The sequence below is a fragment of the Desmodus rotundus genome, chromosome 5 (assembly GCF_022682495.2).
Source record: "Desmodus rotundus isolate HL8 chromosome 5, HLdesRot8A.1, whole genome shotgun sequence".
NCBI lineage: Eukaryota > Metazoa > Chordata > Mammalia > Chiroptera > Phyllostomidae > Desmodus > Desmodus rotundus.
In genome coordinates this window covers 12886805-12906233 of record NC_071391.1, presented here as the reverse complement: position 1 = coordinate 12906233, position 19429 = coordinate 12886805, and the positions used below count along the sequence as shown (strand labels likewise).

Below are 19429 nucleotides of genomic sequence, written 5' to 3'. Positions count from 1 at the left end.
AGAGAAGGAGAAGTGGAAACACCAAGCCAGACCCCCACACCCTGGAAGGGAGAGGTGATATCACAGGCTCAGGGCTCAGGGCTAGCCAGGTTTGAATCCTGGCTCTGCCATCGCGCCACCTTTTCATCCTGGGCTCACAGTGCCCACTTCAGTGGGATAGAACGAGGATTCAATAAGAATGCAAGTAGACTGAACAGCACATAGTAGGTGTTTGGTAAATTACAGTTATAATATTAATGTTATTGATTGCTGCTGTAGTCTTAGAGGTGAGGCCAACTTCCTCTAGGCGAGGGGAGCACAGAGCCCTTGCTCCCTCAAGTTTGGAGTTCCGAGCAGCAGCGTCAAGTCACCATGCATTGGACTCCAAAGGGTTACAAAGACCTGAGGTTCCCAATGAAAAAAACCAAAGCATAAAAATAATTCGATGAGTAAGAATAAAATTCCCTCTTCTGAGGTTCCCGGGTCTAGGCCCCTCCCTGCGGCACGCACTTCCCCTTTCCCTCGTTCACGGAGGAGCCAGGCCGGGCCGACTGAGAAGTGGACGGCCGCAGCCATCCTCCCACTCAGGACGCGGCCGGCCGGCCGGGGGCTGCGAGTCCGGCAGTCGAGCGCGCCCCGTGCGGCCGCGAGGGAGCCTGCAGCCGCGACAACAGGCGGCGCGCGGACCCGCACGCCCAGCCGCCTAGCGGTTCGCGGCCCCCGCTGCACCGCCGCCCTTGCCCAGCCCAGCCTGGCTGAGCGCGGTACCCAAGGTTCTCCCACTTCCGCCCGGCCCTCCTCGCCAAAGCCCTGGCCGGGCCCCAGCGGAAGTGCTCTGGGCGTCCGGATCCCCCATGGCCGCGAAACGGAAGCGCTCCCGGAGAGCCACTCCCCCCAACACCGCGGCTTGAGGCGTGTCGGGTTCCGGACAGGTCCCGTTTGACGTGGCCGCGTGCTGGGGGCGGCTCCGGGCCGGGGGCCGGCCTGCGGAGCCGGGCGGGGCAGGCCTGGGGCGGGGCGCGGCGCCGCAGCTGGATGGCCGGGGCCACCCGGAGCGCCGCCGCCGCCACTGCACGGTGAGTGACCAGCAGACCCTCAGGTCCCGCGTCCTGGGCGGGAGGGACCCGGCGATCCCCCTGACCCCGGCCCGCCTCGCCCTGGGCCGCCCTGGGCCTCTCGCCCAGCCCGGAGTTAAACTTCCTCGGGCTCTTCTCCCCGGTCGCCCACGCGTCGCTCCCCATCTCTTCCCTCATCTCCCCCTCGTCGTGTGTCTCCCACTATCTCTAGCTGTCTCTGGACTCTGGATTTCTCCCTTCTCTCTCTTCTCTGACTCCGCACCCCCTTCCCCTCTCCCAAACCTGTGGTCGCCTCACAGCTACGTGACCCGCTTCGGCCTCCACGCCTGCCCTGGCCCTCGCCTTGTCCTGCCTCTGGTCCCCAGTGGAGCCCCGCGAATTTTATCAGGGTCTCCCGTTCAAGCCTGGAGATCCTGAACGTGGGCATCTTTTCCACCGCCAGAGGCAGCTGCTTTCCCTGCCTCCCACCTCTAGCAGCAGACAAGGAAACTGAGGCAAGGACATCCCCAGCTCAAGGTCATGGCCAGTGTGAGGCAGGGCAGACCATATTTAAATCTCATGCCTGAGTTTCCAGACTGAACTTCTCCCTTGGTTGATTCACATCCTCGTCCTGTGATGACCCACTGGGTACAGTCCTGCTGCCCAGTGCTGTGGGCCTCCCCCAATATAAGGAGGGCTCTGTGCTTCCTCCATGCCAGGCACGTTCACTGGCATTATCATGCGCATCTTGTGTGCACAGCTGTGTGAGGGAGGCAATAATTATCATCCTATAGAGAAGGAAACAGGCTCGGAGAGGGGCTGCAGGGACCTCAGCTGTTGAGTGCACAGCACAAAGCTAATGGCAGTGGTCTGAGCATTTGTGAGGCTGCTCCTCATGGAAGGGTCCTTTCTCTTCAGTCCCCTCCTGCCTGTCTCTGTGCCCCAGGGACACTGGGCTTGTCTCCTAGGAAGAAACTCTGATGGTCCTGTCCTTGCTCAGCCGCTTGGTTTCCCTGCCTGCACCTCCTAATGTTGCCCCATCAAGCTAGATAGTGTCAGCCTCAGACCCTGAGATGTCCTCACCAGGGCACATCCTGGCGGCAAAACCTCTCCTGGCAGCCGGAGACACCCGGCTGGGCCGGGCTTGCCGGTGGCTGAGGGGAACCCAGCCAGCACCTCACCCTGTCATTAGGGAAAGTTTAGCCTCAGGCGGACATGCTGACACAGAGTCTGAAACGGGCCCAGAAGGAAAAAATGTGTGGTCCTTGGAGTGCGGAGAAGCAGAGAACCTTTGCTCTGTGCACCCACCATTTGGATCCCCAGAGGCCTGGGCCAGGCAAGCTGGAGGGCAGATGCTGTGGCACACAGTGGGTCGGGAAGGTTAAAATGCCATATTTCATAAGCAGGTGTTCAGCCAAGGGTGGTAGCTTATGTAAGTGGCCTTTGTGTTTTTCAGCACCTGGCATGCCTGGATGTCCCTGCTCTGGCTGTGGTATGGCGGGCCAAAGGCTCCTCTTCCTCACTGCTGTTGCCCTGGAGCTCCTGGGAGGGGCTGGGGGTTCCCAGCAGGCCCTCCGGAACCGGGGGGCTGCAGCAGCCTGTCGCCTAGACAACAAGGAAAGCGAGTCCTGGGGGGCTCTGCTAAGTGGGGAGAGGCTGGACACCTGGATCTGCTCCCTCCTGGGCTCACTCATGGTGGGACTCAGTGGGGTCTTCCCGCTACTGGTCATTCCCTTGGAGATGGGGACCATGCTGCGGTCAGAAGGTGGGTGACCCTCCTCTGGCCCCCTGGGGCAGCCAGCAGCGAGGGAAACATGCTGCTCTCCCATGGAGAGTGGGGTCTCACGTCCCGGCTTACAGTGTGACTGAGGCGGAGGGCAAGGGCAGAAGACAGTTTCTCTCCTTGGTCCTGGGAGACCAGGGTGCATGGTGCTCATTGGTTCATTCGTCTTGTGTGTCTTCTTCTAAAAGAGTAACTGTCAGCACACATTCACCAAGAAGCAATATAGACAGGTTAGAGATATGGATGCCAGCCTGCCTGGGTTCAGATCTTGGCTCTGCCACTTACCAGCTGGGTGCCACTGGGCAAGGTACTTAACTTCACTCTGCCTCAGGCTCCCAACATTAAAAATGGGGATAACAACGGTATCTACCTCACAGGTACTGTTGTGACAATTAAGTGCACTCATATCGGTAAAGCACTGCCTGGTGCAGGGAAAAGGCTGCGTGTTCGTGGGCCCTGCACTGGGTGTAGTGGCCAGCAAAGCACTGCCTTTCCCTTCAGTCTTTGTTCATAGTGCGAAAGAGCTCTCCTGCCTTTGGGGGGGGTCTGGGAGGTGGGGCACAGGCGTGGGTGGGGCTTTCCCTTGCCTACCCTTCAGTACAGTCTGCCCGTACTGTCTGCCCACAAATGACATGTAATGAAAAGTCCACAAGATCAGATCAGGGAGCTGCTTACAGTTCAGGTGCCTTTCGCCCCAACCCAAGAGTATGACACTGTTAGGCTGGACCGAGGCCCCAGGAATCTCTGAGACAAGGGCCCCAGGCGCTTGTGCCCCTGTTCACAGGGCGGTGGTGCATCAGCTCAGCCCGTCTTGTGTGACCCACGAGGTCAGTGTAGGGAGGGCTTGGGTCACTAGCTCCATTTTGCAAGTGAGGACACACAGGTATGGAGAGGTTCTTTGACCCTCCTGAAGTCACGCTGCCTTTGCCCATTGCGCCTGTTTCTTTCAAGAGCTTGCATACAGCCCCCTTCAGGCACTTCCAACTCTGGGTGCTGCAGGTTGGCAGCAGTCCCCAAATCTGTTACTTTGCTGAGAGTAACAGTGGTTGAGAAAAGAAAATTCCTGTTTAATGAGTACCTGCTATGTGTATTGTCACTGAATTCCCACAAGATCCCTATCAGATAGGTACAGTTATCCCTAGTTTACAGAAGGGGAAACTGAGTTCCAGCAGTAATCTGCCCAAGGTCACCAGCTGGCGGTTGGAGCAGCTGGGACCTTAACCACGAGCAGTAGAAGCTCCACAGTGGATTGGTGGGTCGTGGTGTATTCCTGCTGAGCACCCAGCTGGGCCTGGGGGTGGGGGACCGAGGAAGGGCTACAGCCTGTCCAGCCTTTTCGAGGCTTACGTTCTGGTTGAGGCAACACAAAGAGCCACACCCTGGGTGGTGCAGAGGTCAGGCCAAGGGCCCTGGAGGGTCAGCCCACAGGCCCTGCATCTCTGCCTTGCAGCTGGGGCCCGGCGCCTGAAGCAGCTGCTCAGCTTTGCCCTGGGTGGCCTGTTGGGCAACGTGTTTCTCCACCTGCTGCCCGAGGCCTGGGCCTATACGTGCAGCTCCAGCCTTGGTGAGTGAGGTCACAGATTGGGGGCAGGAGGGTGGGCTTGGGGGGGGCTGGTCCCCATACCCAGTGACAGCCTAGGCCCCGCCCTACTCTGCCAGAATGACTGGGAGAGGGTTTTGGGCCTCCAGCAAGAAACTTGTCCTGGTCCCTGTGGCACTCCCTGGGGTCCCCCTGCCCCTGTGCCTACCCTGGACTAGGTCCCATTCCAAATGGTGCCCCTTCTATGGCCCTGGCTTGGCCTGGCCTGTCAGTGCTGCCCCTGCAGGTGGTGAGGGGCAGAGCCTGCAGCAGCAGCAGCAACTGGGGCTGTGGGTCATTGCTGGCTTCCTGACCTTCCTGGCTTTGGAGAAGATGTTCCTGGACAGCAAGGAGCAGGAAGGGGCCAACCAGGTGAGCCCTACACTCCAGGACCTGGATACCTTGGCTCCATTTTATGGTGGTGCCAGGGCCTGGAGGCTCGGTTCTGAGCTGAACCCTGAAAAAGAGGGTCTCTTGGCCTTTTCTTGGAACCTCTGGGAGGCTGGGCCAGCTTGTTGGGGAGGATCTGGGGAGTGACGGCATCAGCCCCCTCCGCAGCTTGTTCTCGTACACTGATAGCGACGGCAGTGCAGGACGTGGGCTTTTGAGTTTGGGGGCGCCCGGCTGATGGGGCAACAGAGAAGTCTAGGCAGACAAAAGGGGAGTTCCCTGTTTCTCCACCTCCCGCTCCCCTTCCGTGTCCACCCTGGCCAAGTGGGGGGCATCTAATGTCACTTCTCCCTCCTTCTCCCGGCCCTAGGCCCCCAGCAAAGACCCTGTTGTTGCTGCCGCCGCGCTCAATGGAGGCCACTATCTGGCCCAGCCGGCTGCAGAGCCCGGCCTGAGCGCTGTGGTCCAGAGCATCAAAGTGAGTGGCCCACTCAGGGCCCCCTTCTCCTGCAGCCACCCCACCCCAAGTGGCCGGCCCAGGTCAACCCTGCCTGTCCTGTTCAGCCAGCTTTCTCTCCCCTCACCCAGGTCAGTGGCTATCTCAACCTGCTGGCCAACACCATAGACAACTTCACGCATGGGCTAGCTGTGGCCGCCAGCTTCCTTGTGAGCAAGAAGGTGAGTGGCGGCTGGGGCAGGTGGGACCCCAGCAATCCCAGTGGGAATGAGGGTGCTTGTGTTGACCAGTTGGCTCTACCTCCAAAATAGGTCTCGAGTCTATCACCTCTTGCTCCCTGCACCAGCAACACCCTCATCTGAGCCCCCAGTCCTCCCTGCTGCTCTCCTGGACGCAGCTTTCTTTTGTCCCAAGCCACTGGTCTGTTCTCCTTGCTGCAAACACTTCTTGTTGGGATCACATGCCTCTGCCAGGCTGCTTCTAGATGCTTCTCCTCCACCTTCTTCCTCTGCCTACTTTTGAACACCCAAGCTCCTTCCTTCTTCCTGGTCTCCACCTCGCACTGTCACCTGCCTGAATGTTCTTCCTCCCACTCTGAACGGCTGCTCCTCAGCCTTTTGGCCTTGACTTAAATGCACTTCCTCAAAGAGGCCTTGCGACCCCTCGTCTAATTAGGCCCCCCATTACTCATGCCCATGGCTCTCAGCCCTACCGCCCCCACAGCAGCTGTCAGAGGGCATGACCTCACGGTTCTCTGTGTGTGCTCAGCCCTGGCCTCCCTCCTCCAGACTGTTAGTTTCACGAGGGCAGGCTGATTGACTGCTGAATTTCTGGTCACCAAATGGTGGCCAGCCAGAGCACAGCAAGTGTTGGTAGGCTGAGTGGACAAGTCGGTGCCCTGGTCCTTGGCACAGACCCCCACACACTTCCCTTCCTGCAGATTGGGCTCCTGACCACCATGGCCATCCTCCTGCACGAGATCCCCCATGAAGTGAGTTCCAGAGGGGCCCGTGGTCATCTCTGGGAGCCTGGGGCTGGGGCGTGGGGTGGGGCTGCCTTGCAGAGGCAGTCTTGGGGCCAGATTTGGGAGGCCTATAGCTGCTCAGCCCCTCAGGCCTGGGGGCCCAGCCAAGGGGATGTGGGCTGGGGGGCCAGCAGAAGGCCCTTGCAGGGGGCTCCGTGTGTGCATCTATACCTGAGACACACAGAGGGTCTGGTCCCGCTGGGGCTCAGAGTGACCATCTGGACCTTTCCTCAGGTAGGCGACTTTGCCATCCTGCTCCGGGCTGGCTTCGACCGATGGAGCGCAGCCAAGCTGCAGCTCTCAACAGCGCTGGGGGGCCTGCTGGGGGCCTGCTTCGCCATCTGTACACAGTCCCCCAAGGGAGTAGGTACGGGCGTGGCGGGTGGGGGCAGGCAGGTGGCGGTCAGCAGAGGGGGCTGGGCCAGATTCTGCCCCTGGGCCCACCCTGTGGGAGGGGTGGGGTGTGCACAGCTCCCCGGGCTCCCAGCCAGGCAGGCCTTCTCCCACTGCAGAGGAGACTGTGGCCTGGATCCTGCCCTTCACCTCTGGTGGCTTTCTCTACATTGCCCTGGTGAACGTGCTGCCCGACCTCTTGGAGGAAGATGACCCGTGGTGAGTAACCCACTGGGACTGCCACGCATGGGGCTCTTAGAGGCTTCGCTCCTCCCCCCTCATCTGGTGCGGCCCCTGAGCCCTGGCCCCTCCCTCCATAGGCACTCCCTGCAGCAAGTGCTTCTCCTCTGCGCGGGGATCCTGGTGATGGTGCTGTTCTCGCTCTTCGTGGAGTAGCGTCCCTGGTGCCCCACCCCACACACAGCAATAAGAGACTCGGATTTACTCTGTGACCATGTGTGAGACAGAGAAGGCGAGTGTGAGAGCCCGAGGGCCTCTGAACAGACTGGGTGTGTGTGCGTGTGCATGTGTGAACAATGGTGTGTGAGACCGACACTGTGATCCCTCATGCGCTGGCCCGGGGCCCAGTGCCCCTGCTTGACCCCGGCCGCACTGTGCCCCTTTCCTTGCCACCCTTGTCGTCTTACACCTCCCAGTGAGCAGTGAGGAAACAGCAGCGCTGCACCCAAGCAGAGGCCTCTCCCTACCAGGACTCCAAGGGCAGCCCAAGAAGGCCCAGGCCACAGGGAACCCCAAAGCTGCCTCCTGCTGGGGCATCCCATGTCCCTGGCTGAGAGAGTAAACCCCCACTCGTGCACCCAACCCTGGGCAGAAGTCGGGTGACTTCTCTCTGCTGCATCCATCGGCCTGGCCCTTCCTTTGCCAGCTCTAAGGCCAAAGAAAGGAGATGCAGGTCTCGCAGACCCCAGCCCCACTCGGCACTGACAGTCCCGCCCCTCCCAGCATGGAGCTGGAGGATGCTAAGACCTTCCCCTCCTGGCTGCCTGCTCTGGGCCAGCTTCTGTCTCCCAGTGAATGCTCCCTGGCAGCGCCAGCAGCCTTTGCCACCTCCAGCTGCCAAACAGCAGCCTGCAGGGCAGCCAGCAGCCCCAGGCCAGAGAGGCCTCCCGATCCAGCTCAGGGATGCTTGTGCCAGCTCAGGGCCCAGGCAGATATCCTAGGGGCAGGAAGAGTGGTTGGGGCTGCCCCTCCCTGCTCGGGCCCCTTTTCCTGACCCACTGGGAGGAAGGGTAGGCTGGGGGTGGTGAGGGCTCCATGCTGTCAGCACTCAGGAATGTGCTCGGGGACAAGGCTGAAGCCATAATCCCCAGTTATTTCCCTTGGCTGGCGCCCAGGCGCTCAGCTGGCCCACTCCACAGCCAGGCCCCAGCCCTGCTGCTCCACCACGGGTGTTCCGAAGTGGCCACTGAGAGGGTCTGAATGGTTTTACAGCAGTTTTGCTGTGGTTCCATTTGTATCTGTAAATACCTGTTCTATATATAAGATGCAAATAAATACTATACACAAACGTGCTGCCTCTGTTCTGCACACCATCACAGTTGAGTGGGGCTTTTCCAGGCACCCGAGCGCCAGCCAGGCTGGCAGCTCCACGTCCCCAGCTGCTGGCCACCCGCCAGTCTCCACTCATCCCCACCGTCCCCCCTTCTGCCTTGTGCTCGTCTCTGAACTGCTACCCTTGCGGTGCTTCACCGAACGGGACAGCATTTTGTGTTTCCCTGGTTGTGTTAGCTTTTTGTCCCCACCAAAAACAGGCCAGGTACTGCATCGTAGCCCACAGCATCCCCAAGGGTGGTATCATTATACAGGCCTATGAGCCAGTGGCCTTTTCTCACCCTGCCTGAGTAATTTAATCAACGAAAGGCGCTCCATCCACAAAGGTAACTCCGGTTTAGCCTCAATGAAATTATTTTTCATTAAAAAGAAAGGGGGGAAAAAATACAACCCTTATTCTAAACCATACACAGTTCACTCTCCATGTGTTGTGTAAGGACAGGACCAGGCACCGGTGGGCGCTGCTTCCCCACAGTGCTACTGGGAAAGCAGAAGGGGACGCAGAGCCCCACCCACTCTTCCCCAGGCTGCCAGGACAACCTCCAGTAGCCCTTGGCCACGAGCAGCACAGCATCACTGCCTGGAACACGAACTGTAAGGCCCAACTTGCTGCACCCTCAGTCTGGTTGAGTCACTCTTCAGCAAAAAGCGATCTGCTACACCTGGCTGATATACCCAGGATCTGGTGGATCTGCCTCTGCTCTGTCATGGAAGGAACCCAGGGCTCTGGCCAGGCCCCACCCTCCCCTCAGCAGCACTGGGCTTCCTGTGGTGAGCCTCGGTGGTGCCTGCAGGTTTACTAGGAAGCCAAGGCCAGGTGAATGCCCCAACTGGCTGTGAGGGGGAATGCAGAACCAGGCCAGGAACAGAACCGGAAGCACTTCAGAGGCTATGCAGGGGCTCCTCAGTCAGGGGTTGGGAAGTCAATGGGATTGCCATTACTTTGGAAGGCCATTTGGGGGGACTTTCAAAGGATGTGGGCCTGATGGCAGAACCGTGTTCACGAACACATTATAATGAAAGGTTAGGCCTAGCAAGGCTCTCCTCCCAGTGGATCTTGCTTGAGGTTCACTTTTCAGCCAGAGGAGGAAATGGGCCAAAAGAGCAAAGGGGCACATGGAGAAACAGGAGACTCGGGGTCCAGGAAACAGAGGAGTTTCAAGGGGAAAAGACCCAGAGCCTGGCTTTACAAAGAAGCAAGGCCAAGAGCCAGAGCACCAAAACTGGAAAAGGCAAAGGCTGGCTCTCTTTAGGGCCTCCAGTCTGGAGCTGCAGCCCCACACAACCTCTACAGCTCAGTGAGGTGTGGCAGGGAGTCGGGGACGGGGTGGGGGGGGTACTGGAGGAACGGGTGGGAGAGGCCAGAAGACCCCCCGACAGCTGCAGCACGCGCTCACCCCCACCCCCAACCCCCGCCAAAGGCCTCGCCTTGACAACCAGAGTGGGGCCCACAGCTGTCCTGAGCTTCCAGGCAGCAGCCAGTGGGGCAGAGTTCTCTTACAAAACATGCCCACTCTTCTACTCAGACGCCAGGGAAGGTGAAACAGAGGATGACAGGGACCTGACGCCATCTTTTATTATGCACTTTAACCAGCAAGGGACAAGGGAACGGTAACGGGCGACCCCTAGGCGTAGTACTGCAAGTTGGCTTTCTTCTTGGCCTGCACCTCCAGGATGCCCTCCATGTAGTCCTCATGGGTGAGCTCCGTGGCGCCCCTGCGCAGTGCGATCATGCCCTGCATCCAGGACAGACAAATTCTAGGGTGTCTCCCACAATCCTGGCCTGGCTCCCAGGGGCCCCAGCCTTCTCAGCCTCTTCCCCTCAGCAAAGTCCCCCCACCACTCACCGCCTCCACACACACGGCCTTGCACTGGGCCCCATTGAAGTCATCTGTGCAGCGGGCCAGTTCCTCATAGTTCACGTCGGGACTGTGGGAGGAAGCATGGCAAAGGGCTCAGTGACTTACGGGGACGGGGTGGGGGAGCAGAGAAGCTCCCACGCAGCCCCATCGAGTCAGCTCACCCTGGGACTGCAGCCAAGTCCCTTCCCCACTGTGCCTTGTTCTTGGTGCAAGCTGAGGGGAGGGAGAGGGACAGTCAAAGCAGGTCAGACCAGGTTATTCCCATGTTTCCGGCTCTAGCCTTCTAGAAACATGCACCTGAGACCCCAGGGGCTGATTCAGGCTGAGGCAGGGGAGCAAGAGGGCATGGAGACCAGGATGGCCATCCGTCCTCTCCTAAGAAACGCAGGCCCTGTGTCGGCATGCTGCTGCCACTTAATAGTCTCACATACCAGGCACCGTGCTTGATGCTGCCATAACCCCGTAAGGTCGGTGCCATTATCTCCAAGTCCCAGATAAGACAGTGGAGGCTTAGAGACGTTATGCCACCTGCTGAAGGTCAGAGATCTGAACCCAGGTCCGCCTGGCCCCTAGCTGGATCCCCCTGGACCATGCTGGGCTCTGCCCATCTGCTGGGGTTCGGGAGGCCAGGAAACTGAGGGCAGACCTTCCAGTCACAGGGAGGAAGGGAGCAGGTAGACTCTAAGGAGCAGAGCTGCCAGAATTAGGGTCTGGGCCTCAACAAGACTCTCCCTCAGGCACCTGGGGAGGAAAGGAGGCTGTGGTGCAGAAGAGTGCTGTGTGCGGACGGGCTGTGGGAGGGGAGGGGCAGAGACCTGGGGAAGCTCCTCCCGAAGCAGAGAAACAGACCACTGTGCTGCTGCCCTGTAGGGGCTTCCCGCATTCCTCGTGGTGTCCTTGCTCACCTGACGTTCATTTTTCGGGAATGGATCTGCATGATCCTGGCCCGGGCCTCCTCATTGGGCATCGGGAACTCAATCTTTCGGTCCAGGCGGCCTGAGCGGAGCAGGGCAGGGTCCAGGATGTCCACCCTGTTGGTGGCTGCGATTACCTGAGCAAGCGAAGCAGCAGCAATGTGAACTGAGGAAAAAACATTGCACAGACAGGAAACAGTCATGGCCACAACAGGCAGAAAGACAGCCCAGGGCCAGATGACAGGACAAGGGATATTCCAGACAGACCTCAAGTCCTGGTCTACTGGGCTGGCCAGAAAGTTCAGGGGGGGGGGGGGGGTGTCCCTAAGATGCCTCTAGTTGCACTTAGTTGTCTTTAACTTCATTTAAAACAATTATGTTACATTGTATTGTGACAACTGTCATATCAGTGTGCACTTTTTAAAAAACTTATTAAAATTGGTGAATTTTTTGTAGCCATTTTAATATTGAAGATAGAAGAAATAAGTGACATTTTCCGCATACTATGCTTTATTATTTCAAGAAAGGTAAAAATGCAACTGAAACACAAACAAAGATTTGTGCAGTGAATGGAGAAGGTGCTGTAACTGATCAACGTGTCAAAAATGGTTTGTGAAGTTTCATGCTGGAGGTTTCTCGCTGGGTGATGCTCCATGGTCGGGCAGACCAGTTGAAGTTGATGGTGATCAAACTGAGACATTGACTGAGAACAATCAATGTCATACCACATGGGAGATAGCTGACATATCCAAATCAATAAAGTTATTGGTAAAAATGAAAAGTGTCTTTTACTTTACAAAAAAAACCCGTACGGATTTTTTGGCCAACCTGAGAGCTGTCAATAGCAAGGTGACTGAGAAGGTACCCTGACCTCTGAGGCCCATGTTCATCTTCAACAATACTTCAGCAATACTCACCTTGACTTGGGTGTTGGGCTGGAACCCATCCAGCTGGTTCAGAAGTTCGAGCATCGTCCTCTGTACCTCCCGGTCCCCAGCCTTCTCACTGTCAAAGCTGAGGGACACAGGAGGCCCAAGACACTGGTGAGCGCTCCCATCCCCCTCCACCCACCGGAAGCGTAACCCAACCTATGCAGGGTAGGGAAATGTCTCGCTCACCTTGGGGCCCCCAGCCCAGGGATTAGCCCAGAAAAGGTGTAACTGTCAACAGCTGGGGGAGCTGGGATCAGGTGCTGAGCTGGGGACAACATGTGAGCAAAACCACCACTGCCTGGACTAGCACCCTGATGAGCGTGCCATTGCACACTGAGCTAAGCTTAGAAACACAGCGATCCAGCCCAGACTTGGAGTGTAACAGGAGGCCCAGGCAGGGGTCCCTGAGGAAGTGTCCCTCAGCTGAGATCTGAAGGCCGAGAACACATCGTCTGGGCAACCAAACATTGGAGAAGAGGGAAAACAGAAAAGCACATTCCAGAGGAAAGGTAAGTGCAAAATCTCTCCACGGCAAAGCCAAGTGGGCCTGCAAGCTGAGGGGCTGCTCTGCAGAGTCCCGATGGAAGGGAAGGCGGGGGCAGCAACAGCACGAGGTCAGAAGCAAGCAGGGAGAGCCACAGAGGGGGCCTTGCAGGCCAGGCAAGCCCAAGCATTTACCCCAAGGAGCAATGGGGAAGGCGCGGGAAGGGTTTGAAGCAGGCAGGACCCGTTTGTGTGAGGGGCTGTGTGAGTGACATGACAAGGTGTTGTAAGACACATGCAGCCAGCTGTGAGAAGAATGGATGGTCAGGGGAAAAGATAAGCAGCAGAGAGGCTGGTTAGAAGAGAATTAGGAAGTAGAACAACAAAAGTAGAGCTGCATCATCCCAGGAAAGGGGACCGGGTAGGATAGTAGGATTTAGAGCAATCCTCTCGGTGGCACTCAGCACCCCCTTACCGCTTGGTGCCAATGGCATCCAGCTCATCAATGAAGATGATAGATGGAGCTTTCTCCTTGGCCAGGGCGAAGGCATCCCGGACCAGCTTGGCACCATCTCCGATGAACATCTGCACCAGCTGGGGGCCAGCCAGCTTCAGGAAGGTGGCCTGGGTGTGGTGGGAGTGGGGGTTGTGGAGTCAAGCCAAAGGCACCATGAGAGGTCGCTTTGGGCCTGCAGTGCTCAGCTCTGCCCGGTTCCTCTGCACCCCTTCCCAAGTGCTCACCTTGGTCTGTGCAGCACAGGCCCGGGCCAGCAGGGTCTTCCCTGTACCCGGGGGCCCATACATCAGCACACCCTTTGGAGGCTGGATCCCCAAGTTCTCAAACTTCTCCTTGTGGTTCATTGGCAGGACGATGGCCTCTACCAGCTGCCAGGAAGAAGTCCTGAGTGAGGAGAGTGAAGCCCCAACAGCCCCTACAGCCCAACTTTTAATGGTTTCAACCCCAATCTGGAACCCTCCTACTCCAGTTCAAGGACACTGCCTCCTCCTTCCCCCATATCAAGAGAACGCAGAACGCTCCCTCCCACCAAGGCTGATGGTCTCTCCAGGAACGGCAGGGGACGGTGGGAACACACTGAGCCTGAGTTCCAGAACTGGCTCTGGCTGGCCTTAATCTTCTATGACCCTAACCAAGTCATTCAATCTCCTGGATCTCAGACACATGGCATCCTTCTTGCCTCCCTAGGACACTATGAGGATAAGAGGCACACTAGGGGCAAGTGCCCTGGTCAGTGAAGCAGAGAAACACAAAAGGCTGGCGAGGCTGCTGGTGGCTGCCACACCACCCTCACCTCCTGAATCTGCTTGTCCAAGCCCCCGATGTCACTGTATTGTTCCGTGGGCCTCTCATCCACCTCCATGGCCTTCACCCGTGAGTCGTACTCTGTGGGCAGAGTCTCCAGGATCAGATAGGAGTCTTTGTTCACACCCTGGGGACACAGACAAAGCCTTCAGATTTGTCCCAGAGCTCAAGGCTGAACTAAATGGCCAGTGACAGGTGTCTGTAGAGTGAAGAGAATGAATGACATGCAACTGGGCAACACAGCAAAGAGCAAGTCAACAGGACCCGACTCTCTGGGCTGCTCTGCTGAGATTCAGGACCAACAAAGCCCTAGGCCTGGGCCGGGCTCAGCCAACCAGTGGGAGAAACTTCACTAGAAGAGCTCCCCCAGGGCTCAGGGACACCGCTCACCACCAGGTCTCCTGGCTTCAGTTTTTCAGCATCCACCAACCCAATCACAGGCAGGAAGTATGTCTGTAGGAAAGAGTCCAGAAGTACCTCAGTTACTGCCCTCGGCAAGGCTCCCTAGTCCTTTCCCGCATCCACCCCTCACCCCACTCAGCCTTCCTGTTGCTGAGCAGCCTCACCTGTCGTGTAGAGGTTTTGATCACTGCACACTTGCCCTTCCTCTGGGAGTCCAGGTCAATATTGGCACCATCCTCCTCTTGGTCATTGGGATCAACATCCAAAAGCTGGAAAGGGGAAACGCTTAGTTGGAGAGGCCCCGCTCGGCCCACTGAACTCCCCAGAGCCAGGTGCTTCCTGGGCTGAGACACTCCCAGCACGCACAGGGCTGACCATTCCTACCTCACACTAGCCCTGAGCTCAGCAAGTGCAGCTGACAGACCACGGTATTGACAAGGTTTCTGTTTAGGTGATGCTTCTCCACACAGAACTCATCTACCCCCGAGGAAAAACCACCAGTAGAAAAGAAGACGTGGACCTTCTGAGACCTTCTCCAGCCCTATACACCCCCCCTAGAAATGCACACTAGGAAGGGGGCCCTCACAGGAGTACCACCAGATGCAATTTGGGCCTCAAAACTTCCCCCACTTTCCCAACAGCCCATCACAAGCTGCCTCCAGGCCCTGCAAACCCCTCTTCCCCTCCACATACACACACACCTCGATGACGTTGGAGACAAGGTACGGCAGGGTCTTGTTCACTTTGATTTTCTCACTATTCTCTTTGATCTTGTCCTTCATGGCCTGGAGTTCATGGGTAACTCGTAACACTTCACTCTTCATTATCTGAGACGAAGATGAGTGGAAGCAAATGTTCAGCCTTGGCTCAGTTTACCCCCAGGACCTTTTAATGGGTGAGGTCCAGGCTGCCCAAGGGACCTCCCGAACCCGCTCACTCAGCTCTCAGGCTCTCTGAATGCTGGTCTGGCTCTGTCCACATCCCACAGAAGTCTGGAGGCCCGTCTGGAGACCTCCTGGGGAAGTACTTGCAGGAGAGGTAAAGGAGCAGGCCTCTGGGCCAAACAGATGTTCGAGTCTCTGCCTTTTATTAAAGGACTGGGTACTTCAATATACAAACTTTCTGAGCCTCAGTCTCCTCATCTGTAAAATGAAGAGTTCCTAAAAGAAGGATTTTCTAGAGGAGTAAACACCTCGTTGGGAAAGGCAGTCTGATGATTCCTGCTCTCAGGCCTGGTCTCCGAGCACCCTGTCCCGCTTCTGGTCCCTCTTAAGGTTTAGGTTTCTTTTCTCTTTTTCTGGTCCAAGAAGGAAACCGTGGTCCCCATGGCTCCCCTAGGGAGGCAGCTGGGATCCCCCTGGCCTGCCTGTATGCCCACCTTGATTTCACTGTCCAGTAGCCGTGTGCGCTGGATAATCTCTTCTGTGGACATCTTGAGCACCTCCTCCCCAATTCCATCTTGCTGTTAAAAAAGAATTATTTTTAACAGAGAGCAAGGGCCCTCTTTCACCAAGCCCACTCACAGCCTCAGTTTCCCCGCCCATAAGACTAGAATGAAGGATTCGAGACCCCTGCCCATATCCCAAGCGGCCTCAACTCTAGGACCGGGCCAAATCTCCCCTCCCGCCAAGGAGGTCTCCCTTTTGGCCTTGGATCTTAGGACCCCCACCTCTCCCAGCGCGCACCTCAGCTTCGTCCCACACAGTCGCCATCTTCTCCTGCCGAGTCACTGAACTATCGAGCTCCGGCAGCAGATTCATTTCCCGAGGAAAAGGTCGAAGATCGTACTGCGTCGGAGCCGTGGCATAAAATTAGTACTATCTTTGTTAACACCAGCTCTTGACTAGTAGCAGACCTCTTTCAAGGCCTGACTCTAGCCGATTTAGCTTCGGCCGCGTTGTCTCAACGAATCTGCTTCTTCAATTCAAAAGACGACGCACGGGCTTCAGAACTCAGCGCCTAGTCTCCAGAAACGTTCCCGCCTTCCTCCTGTGCTATTGGCAGGTGCGCGCAGTGGGCGGGGGCCTAGACACAAACCCTGACGAAAGGGCGAGAACCGCAAAGGCCTTTGGGAAATGTAGTCTTAGCTTGGCCATAACTGAAAGAACGCTTTCAAAGGAATTGATTTAACCTCAGAATCTGACCCATTTAGGAATTAGGGGATTCAGACAATGGCTCTGCTTATCCAAACCATAAACAACATACGCCACCTGTGTGTAAAGGCGGGGGGGAGGTCATGACATCTCAGGCAGCATTTTTATTGTTACTATTTATTCAAGTACAAGCTGACCACCCAAGGTTACTTGAGAAAATTCTTAACCAGTTTTGAAGAGAGATCACTGCTACCACTAACTTCGGAGCAGGTGTCACAGCTCTGCCCACGTGGGAAGAGCTCAATTGGCAATCAGACTCTACAACTAAAAATAAACTAAACATCAATCTGTAATCATTTCTTTTCATCTGAGTAGGACAGGTTTCTTTGGGTCATCTGAGACTCATTTGTTGGTGCTTGTGTCCTCTGCTCTGGAGGATCTCTGCTTATCACTATGAGGTGAGGCCCAGGACCCCCTAAAAAGAACTTTGTGTAAGCCATGTAGCTTATATTTTAAGTCAAACCATCACAGATACCCCCTAAACTTGGTGGAAATGTGCAGGCATTTTTTCCTTGGCAGTGGCTTGTTTCGGCTGACAAAGCACCCTTGCGCGTAACAGCATATACTCCACCCTCCCAAAAGCCCCGCCCTGTGAACGGCTGACTTATCATTCTCAGTGTTACATAAGGATGTGGAGGACCAGGCCGGTTAAGTGACTTGTCCGGGGTTGTTCAGTGAGTCAGTGTCAGCACGGCGGCAGCTGACCCCAACTTCACACTTTTCAGAGTGGCCTGACAGGGGTCAAGAAGCCCAGTGGGGAAGGAGCTGTCCTATCTGTGCTGGTCCTGGGGCAGATGGCTCCTGTTCTGGGGCCTACTGGTCACCCCAACAAAAGGGAATACATTTAGAAAGTCTCCAGCCTTGGCCTGTGATCGCTGGTGGCAGTCTCTCCTTGACCGAACTTAGGCAGGATCCTCTGCGCCCTCTTTTCCACTAGGTCTTGTCCTTGGGCGCTGTCCTCTGTCTGCCTCTGTAGCCCAGTTTTAGCAAGACTCCTACTCAGTTTATCGAGACCACCCTCCTTGAAATCTGTACATAGCCCATATTAAAATTTCTTCAATTATCCTGAAAACATCACTTAGAGCCTTAAAAACATTCAGTATCAAATCGAGGATCACATAACATTCCATTGCCATATCTCTTTAGCCTCCTTTAATGTAGAACAGTCCTTTTGCTGGCCTTTCATGACATTAACATGTTTGAAGCATCCAAGCCAGTATATGGTGAAGTCAGTTCTCAACAAAGCAACCAAAGGAATTCTTTTAAAACCTTGTCAGGTCATGTCACCCCTCTGCTCAAAACCCCGCAGCAGCTACCGATCTCACTCAGAGTAAGAATCCTTGCGAGGGCGCCCAGGTTCCCAGGTGCCTTCACTTTCCCACAATTTCCTCCAGGACCTCAACTCCACCTCCCTTCCACCCTACTCACACTCACAGGCCTCCTGGCTGCTCCAGGACCAGGCTGGGCCAGCTCCTGTTTAGGTCTCTGTTCCCTTTCCCTGGAACGCTGTCCAGGGTATTTGCTTGGTTCAACCCACTCACCTCCTTCACGTCTTGGCTCAGATGCCTCCTTCTCACCCAAGCTCACCCTTCCTTACAGCCCCTGCTCTTTCCCACACTCCTCATCCCCTTACTATGCTCTACTCTTTTTTAAAACTACATATATTTATTTTGGGAAAAAACCGTCAAACTTAAAGGAAAGTTAAAACAATTCAAATAACTCGTCTCCTTGTATCAACTGAGAGTAAATCACTGACTGGCTACCACATCACCTTAAACACTTCGGTGGGAATTTCCTACAATCGAGGTCATTTGCCTACTTAACCACAACACAACCTTTACTATCAGGGGGTCTTCATTCCTGTTTCATCAACTGGTCTGATAATGTCATTCACAGCAAACAGATCCCGTCCAGAATCAAGCCCAGAATCTAGCATAGTATTTAGTTGTAGTGCTTAAGTCTCCTCTAATCTGGCATAGTTTCTCAGTCTTCCCTTAGCTTCACGACCTTTACATTTTTGAAGATCACAGTTACTTTGTACACTATTTCTGAACTTGTATTGGTGTTCCTTGAGATTTTACACTCAGGTGTTTCACCTCTGGCAGGAGCAGCACAGAGGAGGTGCTGACTTTCTCATCACACTACTTCAGGTAGCACCTGCCCTCACGTTGTGTCCTCCCTGGAGGGGTGAGCCTTTCTCACTTGGCTAATCTGCTGTCTGCCAACCTTCGCCACTGGGAAGTCACCCTTCTTTCCCCTTGCAATTAATAAGTATTTTGTGGGAAAGTATTTTGGAGCTCTGTAAATATCCGATTCTTCATCAGGTTTTAAATTTAGTTATTTATTTATGTGTGTAAATATGGATTCTTGCTTTACCCAAAAAATCTGTTACTGTTGTTGCTATGGACTGAAGGCTTGGTTCCCCCCCAAATTCATATGTTGAAGCCCTAACCCCCAATGGGATGGTATTTGGAAATAGGACTTTCAGGAGGCACAATTAAGGGTTAGATTGGGTAATGAGGATGGGGCCCTCACAATGGAATTAGCGGCCTTATAAGAAGAGGAAGAAAGCTCTCTCTCTCTCCTCACAAGCATAGAGAACGGTATTGTGAGCACAATGAGAAGGTGGCCATTGTAACCCAGGAGAGAGCCCTCACCAGACACCAGCCCTGCTGGCACCTGCATCTTGCCCTTCCAGTCTCCAGAGCTCTGAGAAAATAAATGTCACTTGTTTAAGCCACCCAGTCTATGGGATTGTGGTGTTATGGCAGCCCGAGCTAAGACAATCATTATTAATGGGCCAATGGGAGCCCATTCAAACTGCCTCTTGTGTCCTTTTGAATTAGCCTCATCATTCTTTCAACGTTCTTTGCTGTCCGACCCAAGATATTCCAGGCTCATCTTGTACCTTCCCTGGCCCAGGCCTAGAACCCGCCCCTCCCCCCTATTTCCCCCCAAGGACCTTGATTCCTTTTAGTGGAACATGGTATTTAGAAGCCAAGATCTGGGTGCTAGATATGCTCATTGCTATTGGCATGTCACTGCTACCAGGCCAATACGCACGCACACGCAAGCGTAACTATATCGAGTTGGGCAAAGGCAGGTTTACAGTTGTTCATGTGGAAAATAA

At 55.6% G+C, this 19429-nt stretch overlaps 2 protein-coding genes across 9 annotated transcripts; one reads left to right on the top strand and one right to left on the bottom strand.

Moving 5' to 3' along the window:
* The first annotated feature begins 597 nt into the window (after positions 1-597).
* SLC39A13 (solute carrier family 39 member 13) lies at positions 598-8181 on the top strand. Of its 7 annotated transcripts, none has more exons than XM_053924840.2 (10): positions 598-1055; positions 2491-2799; positions 4268-4381; positions 4630-4768; positions 5157-5264; positions 5375-5464; positions 6184-6234; positions 6502-6630; positions 6780-6879; positions 6981-8181. In XM_053924840.2, exons 1-9 carry the CDS (start codon positions 1015-1017, stop codon positions 6840-6842), a joined length of 1044 nt encoding a protein of 347 aa, XP_053780815.1. In that variant the 5' UTR covers positions 598-1014; the 3' UTR covers positions 6843-6879; positions 6981-8181. The 7 variants fall into 7 exon arrangements, with proteins under 7 accessions (XP_053780815.1, XP_053780814.1, XP_053780818.1 ...); XM_053924842.2 differs by having other exon boundaries at positions 604-1055; positions 4644-4768; XM_053924837.2 differs by having other exon boundaries at positions 604-1055; positions 6502-6634.
* A 1602-nt stretch (positions 8182-9783) lies between these two features.
* On the bottom strand, positions 9784-16072 carry PSMC3 (proteasome 26S subunit, ATPase 3). 2 transcript variants are annotated; one of them, XM_024559013.3, is made up of 12 exons: positions 15832-16072; positions 15525-15608; positions 14848-14973; positions 14311-14415; positions 14135-14197; positions 13734-13871; positions 13165-13308; positions 12899-13047; positions 11926-12022; positions 11000-11145; positions 10080-10161; positions 9784-9968 (listed from the first exon to the last, which is right to left on the bottom strand). In XM_024559013.3, the coding sequence occupies exons 1-12, from the start codon at positions 15904-15906 to the stop codon at positions 9858-9860; spliced, it is 1320 nt and encodes a 439-aa protein (XP_024414781.1). In that variant the 5' UTR covers positions 15907-16072; the 3' UTR covers positions 9784-9857. The 2 variants fall into 2 exon arrangements, with proteins under 2 accessions (XP_024414781.1, XP_053780811.1); XM_053924836.2 differs by having other exon boundaries at positions 15816-16069.
* Between the last annotated feature and the right edge of the window lie 3357 nt (positions 16073-19429).

Bases quoted from the DNA above. Each gene is read 5' to 3' on its own strand.
- PSMC3 (XM_024559013.3), bottom strand. From the start codon at position 15,906: ATGAATCTGCTGCCGGAGCTCGATAGTTCAGTGACTCGGCAGGAGAAG. The intron at 13,048-13,164 runs GTGAGCACTTGG...CACCACACCCAG, and splicing joins CCTGTGCTGCACAGACCAAG to GCCACCTTCCTGAAGCTGGC. The intron at 9,969-10,079 runs GTGAGTGGTGGG...TCCTGGATGCAG, and splicing joins AGGCCGTGTGTGTGGAGGCG to GGCATGATCGCACTGCGCAG.
- SLC39A13 (XM_053924837.2), top strand. From the start codon at position 1,015: ATGGCCGGGGCCACCCGGAGCGCCGCCGCCGCCACTGCACG. The intron at 6,235-6,501 runs GTGAGTTCCAGA...ACCTTTCCTCAG, and splicing joins TGCACGAGATCCCCCATGAA to GTAGGCGACTTTGCCATCCT. The intron at 6,880-6,980 runs GTGAGTAACCCA...CTCCCTCCATAG, and splicing joins TTGGAGGAAGATGACCCGTG to GCACTCCCTGCAGCAAGTGC.